Consider the following 12005-nt stretch of genomic DNA (forward strand, 5'->3'; position numbering starts at 1 on the left):
TGAATGCTGTGTAGCAGGCTTTCTCAACCTGTTCATAATGCAAACTGCTGCTTAATAATATCTGAGAGTTCTACCCTATTTGCAGTTAACTAATAACTATAGCAAGGGGTAAAGGACGGTGATTTCTACCACATGTGGTGGACATGTGATAAAATCAAGCAGTACTGGGAAGTAATTTACAACGAATTAAAGAAAATACTTAAATATACATTTCCGAAAAAACCGGAAGCTTTCCTAATTGGTTTAGTTGGAAAAGAGATAAAAAAGAAGGACCAAAGGTTTTTCCTTTATGCAACTACAGCAGCAAGGATACTTTTGGCGCAGTATTGGAAATCAAAAGACTTACCTTCGGTGGGAGATTGGAAATTAAAGTTATGGGAATATTCAGAACTGGCCAAGCTAACTGGGAGAGTAAGAGATCAAAGAGACCAAAGGTTTCAATTGGAGTGGGGTAAATTTTTAGATTATATGAAAGATTGTAAAAATTAGCAGCACTTTCGGGTGTCGGCGGAATTCTTGCACTAGGATGATATGTTAAGACAAAGTGAGGAAAATAAGTTTGTAAAATGAACGGAAATAAGAAAAAGCGAGAAAGTAGTGAGAAGTTAGAAAACCAGAGATGAGAAGGAGGGAAGTCAGAAAACTCGACGGAGTTTTATGTAATATTGTAAAATATTGTATGTTCAACTTGTTCGTATTTTATCTGCTGAAAAATAAAAATATTTGGGGAAAAAAAATAACTATAGCAACTGCTCACTTGCAGCAGTATTATTAGAAAGTCATTTCTGTTGACTCTGGAAATGATGATCTAATACCATACATCAAGCAGGATACTTTGCTGACACTGACTTAATGTTAGAAACCCATGGTGTCAGTTTGACCTTCTTGAAAGAGGAGACTTTTGACATCAGGCAACTGTACCATTAATCTGGGTCTAGATGCTGCAGACAGAAGGAAATTGGCAATGCAGTTTGAATTTCTGTGCAGCTAAGACAATCCCTGATCCCTTTTTGCCCTGGTATAGGTTGTGGTTTTCGGATGGGCACTGATTAAACATGAAAGGCTGCCAAAACCTTTTTCTTTTTACCATAAGTGATGATGGTGGGACAAAGATGTGATTAGCATCTGTGAGAGTGCCTCAAGTCTGCTGGAGTCTGTTCTAGGTCTTAATGTTGCGAAGCTGTATGTATAAAGTCACTGAGCATTTGTGTGAGTCTCTTATTTGCTGCTTCCCTCTGAAACATCTGCATTTTCACTAACATCACTACTGGCACCGGAGGAGCTGAGGTTCTTCCCTCATTCATTGCCTCAGGGACCCATTCTAGTGTGAACAAGTCCCTAGTCAGCAATGCTCTTTTTCTACTGTGAAGCATGAGCCTGAAGGGAGGCACAGTTTCTGTGGCAATTTCATACTGTGGAAGAAATACAAAAATAAAGGCCCCACTTGCAGTTTACAAATATAGCACAGTTACAGATTGCAGCACAGTTCTGTAGATGTCTTTGCCAAAGTCTGTAATAGCACCATTAATGTGTAATTGGTGTTCTAAGTGTTCCAAGCTAATATTTGAAGATAATGGGGTTTTAAAAAAAAAAGCTGCCCTTGTTTTGATTGCTGAGGAAGGAAAGATCCACGCTTCTCTGCTACTTTGTAAAATTCAGACCTAACTGCTTCAAAAATGTGCTGTGATTCTTCATACCTTCCCTGAATTATTTACAGCTTCGTGGTACTGAACAGCTACATTAACAGCACCTCTGACTACATGATACTGGTATTTTAATAATTCATTGCTTACTACAGCTGAACCCCTGTGGAGTAGACTATGTAGATGCTTGGTTTATAACAGCAGTAAAAGACAAACCGCTTTCCCTTCTGAGACCAGCGTTAGTGTATTTTTCCTGTTGATAGTCTCATAGTATGTATAGTATTGAAAAACTGAAGAGAATACAGTTTTAACGGGCTTTATCCATACAATTTCGTGCTAGCATCCTATCTTCTTCTTCCCCCCTCCAGCCTCTTGTTTATTTCAGGAGTCCCTCCTGAACAATGTTTGATAGGAGGGTATTGGATTATTCTCATCCCAGCAGCAACCCATCCCATATTGTTCACGAGAGCCCTCTATTGTCTACCTCCTACACAGGCTTTTTAGAAGACAAATGAGAGAACGGGAAAGTTTATGTATCTCTAATAGTATAACCAAATCAGTAATTTTTGATATAACTATAAAAACTACTCTGAAAATTTATTATTCCAAAAATGAAACCTTTCTCTGGTTGTAAATATTAAGATGATACCAGCAAGAATGAGTCTTTCTGTAAAAAAATGATTTAAATCAAGTCTTGCTGACTAGTGATGAAAATTGTGATTTAAATTAAATCCACCCTGGTGTAAAGTACTGTAATGACTTAAAGAAACTTGACACAAGCAATTTTCCATTTCCATTACAGTGGTACCTCGGTTTAAGAACAGTCTGGTTTAAGAACAATTTGGTTTACAAACTCCACAAAACCAGAAATAGTGTCTTGGTTTGAGAACTTATAAAAAAAAAGGTAAAGGACCCCTGACAGTTAAGTCAATTTGCAGACGACTCTGGGGTTGTGGCGCTCATCTCGCTTTACTAGCTGGGGGAGCTGGCGTACAGCTTCCGGGTCATGTGGTCAGCATGACTAAGCCACTTCTGGCGAAACCAGAGCAGTGCATGGAAATGCCATTTACCTTCCCGCCGGAGTGGTACCTATTTATCTACTTGCACTTTGACGTGCTTTTGAACTGCTAGGTTGGCAGGAGCAGGGACCGAGCAATGGAGCTCACCCCGTCATGGGGATTTGAACCGCCGACCTTCTGATTGGCAAGCCCAAGAGGCTCAGTGGTTTAGACCACAGCGCCACATGCGTCCCTTTGAGAACTTTACCTCAGTCTAAGACCGGAATTCAAATGGTGGAAGGGCACCAGCGGCGGGAGGCCTCATTAGGGAAAGTGTGCCTTGGTTTAAGAATGGTTTTGGTTTAAGAATGGACTTCTAGAATGGATTAAGTTCATAAACCGAGGTACCACTGTATACAGATTCCCTTCTGTGGTTTGTTTTCTGTACAGTAAAACTTGTTTGTGACAGGGGAAGGCTTTCTCTTTAGAGATTTCTTAATTGCCTTTTGTTTATTTGTTTTGCAACTCTCCATGAAATCCCTGCTGTAGACAGGTGTAACTAGACTTTATTAAAGCAGCTGGGCCCTCCTCCTATACAGGTTTAAGTTATACTTATTTTTGCAAAGGTATATCTGCTTGATCTTGTAGTCAGCCCTTCATATTCCACCAGCTAATGTCCTTGCCAAAGCAAAAACAGAAACCTACAAGATAAACAACCAACCGTGTAGCAATGAATCTAACTTATTTGCCAGATTCATGTCATAAAATTATAACTGGTTGTGACTTAATGACAAAATAGATTGCTTGATTAAGGACACTAGAACAGCCTAGATCAGAAAAATGGCCCATTTGGTCTGGCATCCTAGAGTGGCCAACCGGATGTCCCAAATTAACAGCTCTCTCCTAACTTGTGATTCCCAGCACCTGGCATTCTGAAGCACACTGCCTCTAACAGTAGATGTAGGACAGTTAAGCAGCAAAACTCAAGTCAGCTTTTTGTTTCCATGTAAGGTTATTATGAATTTCTTACTTGCCTTGGCATGACTTTTGTACGCTCTGACATGTTTGGAAAGGGGAGGGGGAGAAATCATCTGCTTGAATCACTTTGTTCCTAACCAGTTATTGATTGCTTCATATAACAAGGTGCAGTTATTTTTGCCTAATATGCATGTTGCTTTTGCAACACAAGCAAGCAGAGCTGCCTTTGGAAAACCTGTTTGTTGTTACTTCTGTCTGTTTAAAACATTACTAGCTAAATATTGCAATGTCATGATGGTGTGGCAGGTTTCTAGATTACAGTATACTTCAAAATATGAAGCTGGTCATTGCAAGATTTGGTAGAAAGAATAACAGGGTAAATTATTTTGAGGAAATGTTCCACATATTTCATTACTAACCTGACAGTGGTGTGTGAATTGGCTCCTAACTGTCCACTGAGTTGCTTTGTAGCAAAGGGATGTATCAGACTAACTAAGCCATGTTTAAGAGTAGTGTCAATTTACGACTCATGACTAACTTAAATCCATTATTTCAATTAGTCTGCTCTAAGTATGACATAACCTGACATAACTCAAAGGTTGAAAGTTCAATGCAGCAAATTTGTATCCTTTTGAGTCTGCTCAAACCAGATTTTTTTTAAAATCACAATTAATGAGAATTTATTTTTGATCTTCTGTCTCCTGTTTTGGTGTAGCACCTCCATTATAGCAATAATAATATTGCATCTTAAAAAGAGAGATGCTATAAAATTTAAGTAGCAGGTGCTGTTATCAGCTAGTATTGGGTACAAAGCTTTTAGAAAAATCGGAAGAAATAGCTACTACATCGATAGATAGGTATGGCTGACTAGCTGGGGCAGAACTTTCTGTTTTTATGGAGATATTGTTCAAACATGCCAGCGTCTGTCAACAGTTCACTCATTCTGACAAGATAAACTGCTTGCCATCTTTGTTATCTGGACTGTTTCATAAACTTGCTCTAGGTGCCAACCCTGCTCTCTCACATACTGTCAGCACAAGCATCCTGGGTTTCATCTCCTTTCTGGAAGAAAGCCAAAATGCATTAACAAGGTAAAAATAGAAGTCTGCTTTGATTATTGTATGCTTGTAGTTGTTTTAGGAGTGCCAGTTTTAGGCCCAAGGTCTCACTCTTAAGAATCCGCAGGGAAATTATTCTTGCAATAAGAAACAGCAACTTAGTCCCCCCTTTGAAAGTTCAGGTCGGAAACTTCCATAAAATGCATACAATCATGCTGATGTTGACAGAATAAGTTTCTTTTTTATTCAACTTGCAGAGCATTATTATTATTATTATTATTATTATTATTATTATTAATTTCACTTGTATACTGCTTTATATTTTAAAGAGAAAAAAATCTCAAGAGTGCTTTGCAACACATTAAAACATCAAATAAAACAATCCAGAATAAAACATTAATGAAGAAAGTAAAATATAAAATTACATTCAGAGCAACATATTAGCAGGAAATGAAAATATTATCTTAAACAGCAAAGTTAACAAAAAACATCTTAAAACATTTCAAAAGAAAACATTACTTAAAGGAAGCCAGTTAGAAAATGCACATTTAAAACAACATAATTAACAAGAGAATAAAATATTATCATAATCATTGAGCATATCTGCTGCTGTTACTGCTCAACCTGCCATGGCAGGTGGCAGCTGAGACTCAATGACCTGGGTCTGCACCAAGATGGTATCTGTCCTCTTCAGCAGTCTCAGCTTTTGTAGCTGGAGTCAGTCAGGGTCTTGCCCTCCTAGGCCAGGTGGGAAAAGGCCTGCAAGGCAGTGAGCAGGTCTCCCAGGACTCACAGCCAATAGGTTTCCCAAATATATTATCAAGGGGATAGTTAACATGGTGTCCACCACACATTTACTGAACTACAATTCCCATCATCCCTGACCATTGGCCATACTAGCAGGGGCAGCACCTTGGCTACATATGTATTTACCATAATATTCCATGTTACAGTTCTGTCTTTTGTGAATATTGTAAATTCCAGGCAAATCTTGTAAATGTTCAAAAACTTACATGCACCTACCTAATCATGATTCTAAGCATTTATAACGTAAGGTGAATAAAATATTTAACAATTTTTGACAGTTAAAAATTCAACTTGGCGTGGTTGGCATTCATGTGTAAATGTAAACATTCACCAGATTTTTACACACTTGCTATAACACTCAAATAATATTGGCTACATAAGATTTAGTAGAAAGGTGTGCACGTTTTCTGAAAGCTTTCAGTTAGGCCTTGCTATAGTGAAATTGCCGTGTCAGCGTTGAATATTTTGACTGGATATGTATGATGCCCCATCTGTCAATTCTGGTATGGTTTGGATGTTTTAAGTTCCTCTTGATTTCATAAAGATGATTCCTTTCATAAAGCTTTACCTACCTCAAAATGGTTTGGAGGAGTGGTATATAGAAAGGCGAATTCCCTGGATTCTAAGATCCAGTTTGGGGGCAAGTATGTTTTGGTAAAAGAACCCCAGCAGAGATTTAAAATAATAAAATACGCAGCAAAATAAAGTGTGGAAATATAGGCTGTTCAACCTTTAAAACATGCTCTTCCAAGTTCCTTCCAAAGTTTCCCACTTCCCCTACCATAGAAAAAGACCACATGTTTGGTAAGTTCATGTGTTACTTAGACTTAAGTATATTGTTTGTATGAGGCTGGTAATCCTACAAAAATTATGTCTCATAGGAAAAGTACACGGCAGAAATAATTTACCGGTATATGTCTGATATAATCTTTTGACATGTGGTGTGATATAAAACAAATGTCCAGCCATATGAAGTATCAGAGTACAGGCCCACAACTACTTTATCGTGTAAGGAACTGCATGTTTGAATTGACTCTGGTATTGGGTTATTTTAATTTGTTTTGTTAATTAAATAAAAATAATCTACAAAACACGTTTGCCTTCAACAGTTTCTGCCCACAAATATTTAAATAATCAGTTGAGACTATTGTTCATAGTAACTTGGAGATGCAGCTTACTACTTTTGATACACAGTATCAGTCAGTTTGTCAATTCCTGCTACAGTGGTACCTCTGGTTATGAACGGGATTCGTTCTGGAGCCCCGTTGGCAACTTGAAAGGTCCGCAACTTGAAGCACCGCGTCTGCGCATGTGCACAATGCGATTCGGCGCTTCTGCACATGGCCGTGATGTCATTATGTGCGTCTGCGCAAACCGCCGAACCCGGAAGTAACCCGTTCCAGTACTTCCGGGTTTGGCGCATTCGTAACCCGTGACGAACGTAACACGAGGTACGACTGTATTTCCAGAACTTTGATTAGTCACTTTCTATTGTTGAGCCTATTCATCTCTTGTTGCGAGCAATACATTCTGGAGTAATAGCATAATTATATTTCTGATTTATCTCAAGTTCTTTAACCAGGTCTTTGACTGATTGATATTCTACAGCCTTTTAAAATGTGTTTGTGGGAGGAGGGGCGTTAATATTTTCTTGTTTTTGTTTTGACAATCTATTTGTGCCTTTACATTGTGTTTTAATCTTGTGAACTGCCCTGTGATCTTGTAATGAAGGGCAGTATATAAATAAAAATATCATCATCAACTAGGACAGCTCCATCAAATGTGTTTCTCTACTGTGTTCGCTTCAGTTATAATAGGTTATTCAAAAAGTAATTTATTGCTTCTTTCATAGAAGTTGATATTAAAAAACGTGAGAGATTATATCCCTATATTCATATCTGAAATGTTTTGTTGTAAATCCTGATACTACTGTAATTTTGCAAGTCAGGTGACTTATTTTTTAAAACATTATATAACTGAGACTATATTCTTTACATTCCACCCACCCTTATGTCTTGCAGTATGTTAAAAGGTCTTAGTTAACTCAAAATTTCCAGTACAGTGGTGCCCCGCTAGACAGAAAATAATTCGTCCTGCGAAAATTTTCGTCTAGCGAAGCGGCAATGACAGCTGCGCTCCGCTAAACGAAAAAAAAAGACGAAAATTTTTCGTCTTGCAAAGCAGCCCCATAGACTTTTTCGTCTTGTGGGGCTGCTTCCGCTAGACGAATGCCGTTCGTCTAGCGAGTTTTTCGTCTAGCGAGGCATTCGTCTAGTGGGGCACCACTGTATGTTGACTGCTTAATAGTATTTAATAATATTGCGAATTTAAACCTTTTCCAAGTAATACGTGGGTTATCTTGGCAAATCTTGACAAATTAGGCTTTTTCTCAATAGGTTAGTTTAATTATTCCCCGAAGCAAAAGTTGATGTATTTTGGCTTATTTCGTATTTATCTCAACACTTTAGCAGTTGATTTGGAGCTGGCATTTGTCTCAAATACATTTAACATTTGATTTCTTCAGTCCATCTTAAAGCTGTCATAGGGAGTGCAATAGATGCTTATTCAAACTAATAGCAAACATTGGTTTTCTATTCAGTAATTGGTAATTTATGCAGGTGGCACCTGTCCAATTGGGATATCACAAGCCATCTGGGCTGGTTTCTTGATAGTAGATAGAATCTAAAACATACTAGGGGAAAACCATGTTCTAAGCAGTCTATTCAGTTAGTTGTATAAAAGAACCAAGAGTGCCACGATCCATGTTATCAGTGTAGATTAGTTTGTCCAGTTTGACATCTTTTAACCAAACTATCATACTTTTAGTCAGGATATTTAAAGCACATTCTGCCCCCTGTCCCCCTTTTAATGGGCATTCCTAGTGTACTAGGACTTTGCACTACTAGTTTAAAGTATAGACTGACATGTGGTAGGTGCTCAGGACTAGATGACTTGGATGAATTTTGGAAATGTGGTCTGAATTAAAAGCTGCAGGTGTGAGACTGGAAGATTCTCTGTCTCTTTGGTGTAATGTTAGATTGTATGTAATCAATTTGCAAATGCTTCCACCATCATTGAAGTTTTATAAGTTTAGTTTTATACTGTCTGAACTATTTATAATCTTGCAATTTTCTTTTTCCATCCTCAGAGATTTGAGTCATTTATTATCTTCTAACTGGAGCATTGATTCACCAGGTGAAACACTACAAGAAGTGTAAGTTCTTCTAGCTATATTGTAATACGCCATGGGTTTGTTTTGCTGGTAGGCATAGTAATGCAACTTCCATCAGCAAACAGCTGAGCTGCTGTAATATTTCAGGGGCACAGAACAGGCAGAGGTTTAGGAAAGGAGAAATAGGAAAAATGGGCTAAGCAGAGAGGATGGCCAACCTGGTGCCCTCACTTGTTGCTAGACTCCCAATCCCATCAGCCTCAGCCAGTAGGTCCATCAGTGCTGATGAGAGTTGCAGTCCTGACAATATCTTGAGCAGGGGTCAGCAAACTTTTTCAGCAGGGGGCGGGTCCAGTGTCCCCTTGTGGGGGGCCGGACTATATTTTTGGGGGGCGGGATGAACGAATTCCTATGCCCCACAAATAACCCAGAGATGCATTTTAAATAAAAGGACACATTCTACTCATGTAAAAACACACTGATTCCCAGACTGTCCACGGGCCAGATTTAGAAGGCAATTGGGCCGGATCCGGCCCACAGGCCTTGGTTTGCCTACCCATGATCTTGAGGGCACCAAAGTTGCTTGTCATTTGACAGTAGGGTTGGCTCAGGGAACAGCCCAGAGGGAGGGTCCCAGGAAAGAAAGCTGATTAGAAGATGTGAATATGGCAGGAGCTATAGAAGGTTGTCGTTTGAATACTGATATGAATTTGAGGAATATGCTAGTTTTGCAGGTGTCACAAACCAGCCTGAAAGGGTTGTGATGTTATTTAAATACTTAGTGTTTAGGTTACCTTTTGTCTTTATTGACCATCTATATATCCAAAGTGCCAGTAAAGGAATCTCTCTTTCAGAAAAATGAATTACAATGAGCTAACTGACATTCCGTACTTTGGTGAATTGACTTCTAATATCACGCAACTCTCACTGTAAGTAAATATTTATGGGTTTTAAAAATCTGCAGTTGAGCATCAGAAATGCACAAACATTGACTGGTGGGAACGTTGTTAAAGGAAATTGAAGCATGCACTTGAGGTTTTTTAAAAATGTTTGATGTTTTGTTTATGTTTTTATATAAACTGTAAGCCGCCCCGAGTGGCTGGGTATGGACAGGGTATTATTATTATTGTTGTTATTGTTATAATTCAGTGTAAATCTATGTATGAAGTAGTGTATGTCTTTACATTACAAAACACCAGTTAATAGTGTCCATAATCTTTCTAATTTGCCCATCTGATTACTCTGACTTCTGTTACATTGTGCCCCCTGGATAGTGGGCTGTTCAGTTAAGTTGTTCTGGAACCATAATTCCCAAAGAGAAATGTTCCTATCCCTTGATGCTTTGCTGTAAACTCAGCCTTACACTTATACTAAGAGAATGAGGTTCAGCTTTCAACTAGCTGTTTAAACCAGATTCCTACAGGCATCAAAATAACTTCATGTGTTGCATTAGAGACACATTGCATTAGCCTAAAATATTATAAATTTTGCTGCTGAACTTCAGTAATGATCTAGCACTTTTCTTTCTATTTTTAGAGTGCATAATACAATCTCAGAGATTGTCCCTGATCAGCTACAGCATTACATTTCCTTGGAGAACCTAGACCTCAGCTCTAACCTAATCTCTGAAATCAAAGCCTCTTCATTCCCACGGATGCAGCTGAAGTATCTGTAAGTAGGAGGAGGTTGCTAACCTGCTATGTTGAAAGCACATACTTTGTCTGTATATCCATCTTCAACCCCTTTCCCAAAGGATTCAAGAACTAGCATGGAATGCTGTGCAACAGAGTACTTAAATGTTTCATCTTCACATAACTTCTCAACAGAAAGGATTTCTGAAAAGTTATAAATCTGTTCTGGTTACTAATGTGGTCAGGAAATGCTATAGTTTCATAATCCAAGGTCTTGTAACCAAGTCCCTCTGGATTGCAGGAACACACATTTCTGTTTGTTGGAGGGGACAAGGAGGATGAACATGATAAATGTTTATATAATTGTTCATGGTGTGGATTACTCAACTGAAATTGATTTACACTTGATCAGGGGTCGCCAACGTTTTCTGATGAGTGGGCTCATTTTGAATTTTGAGAGAGTGCGTGGGGCACCAGTTACAAAATGGCTGCCATGGAGGCAGCATGGCATAACACAAAATGGCTGCTGCGTGGAGTGTGGCATGACACAAAATTAGAGACGACCAACCTCGGTAACCTCATTCTTACCCTGGGAAGTCAGCTATGTCCTGCTGGTGCTGATTATGGAGATCACACACAAACACAGATGCTATTTCTGTCTATTAACAACAGGGAACATTCCTCAGCACCAGGGAAAATATACAGCATAGCCATACCACTCCAATTTCACAGAAATCACTTGTAAGGCGCCTGCACATTTTGCTCCAAAACTACTTTATAGGAGGACTAGAGACTTACTTTTTTGTTTTTAATGAAAGCTGGGGCACCTGCTCAGGGGCACCACTGGAAGCTTTCATGGGTGGCATGGCACCCACAGGTGCTGGGTTGGTGACCCCACACTAGATTCAAACAGACATAAAGAAGTGGACATTAGTTCTCCCCAGGAGGCATTGATTGCTACCAACTTGAATGGCCTTAAAATAGTATTAGACACATTCATGGAGAAGAGGGCTATCAGTGGCTACCTCCACAGTTGGAGGCAGCAATGTTCCCAGATACCAGTTGCTGGAAACCAAGGGAGGGGAAAGTGCTCATTTGCTCACTGGTTTCTTACAGGAATTAGGTTGGCTACTGTGATAACAGGATGCTAGACTAGATGGGCCCCTGGCCTGATCCAGCAGGCTCTTCTTATATTCTTATGTACATAATTGTGCTTGATTAGCCCTTGACTATAGCCACTCATGATCAGTGAAATAACCTGCAATAAACTTTCTCCTTTTTGAAACTGAGCTTCCTTGAGGGAAGGAGTAGCAGCTCCTTTGAAATTATTGTGTAGTTTGTCAACCAGGATTCAGTTATATGAAGCTGTGTGTTCCTTTTGACTGTTTTTTAACAGGAACCTGAGCAACAACAGAATCACTACTCTGGAAGCAAGCTGTTTCGATAACTTAACCAGCTTCTTAATCGTTTTGAAACTAAACAGAAACAGAATAAGCATGATTCCACTGAAGACCTTCAGGTTGCCTCATGTACAGTTATTGTAAGTGATTATACCCTATAATCAGTTCTGAACCTTTATGCTGAATATGCCAAGCACTGTTAGCAACAGCACTTAGGGTGTGGGTGCGGCTGTGCTTCACTCATTGGACTGGAACAGGGTCAGGAGGGGCGCTAGGTCACCAATGGTGTCCACCCTGCAGGTGCAGGTGCATCTGCAG

General features: G+C 39.2%; 1 protein-coding gene across 1 annotated transcript in view; it reads left to right on the plus strand.

Moving 5' to 3' along the window:
• Window positions 1-12005, plus strand: part of LRIG2 (leucine rich repeats and immunoglobulin like domains 2) — a 44285-nt gene that overhangs the window by 10315 nt on the left and 21965 nt on the right. The window contains exons 2-5 of the mRNA XM_033152971.1: window positions 8633-8698; window positions 9511-9585; window positions 10193-10327; window positions 11684-11827. Coding sequence (XP_033008862.1) covers window positions 8633-8698; window positions 9511-9585; window positions 10193-10327; window positions 11684-11827 — 420 coding nt within the window. The remainder of the gene's footprint in view (window positions 1-8632; window positions 8699-9510; window positions 9586-10192; window positions 10328-11683; window positions 11828-12005) is intronic.

Source organism: Lacerta agilis, chromosome 6, assembly GCF_009819535.1.
Source record: "Lacerta agilis isolate rLacAgi1 chromosome 6, rLacAgi1.pri, whole genome shotgun sequence".
In the NCBI taxonomy this organism is placed as follows: Eukaryota; Metazoa; Chordata; class Lepidosauria; order Squamata; family Lacertidae; genus Lacerta; species Lacerta agilis.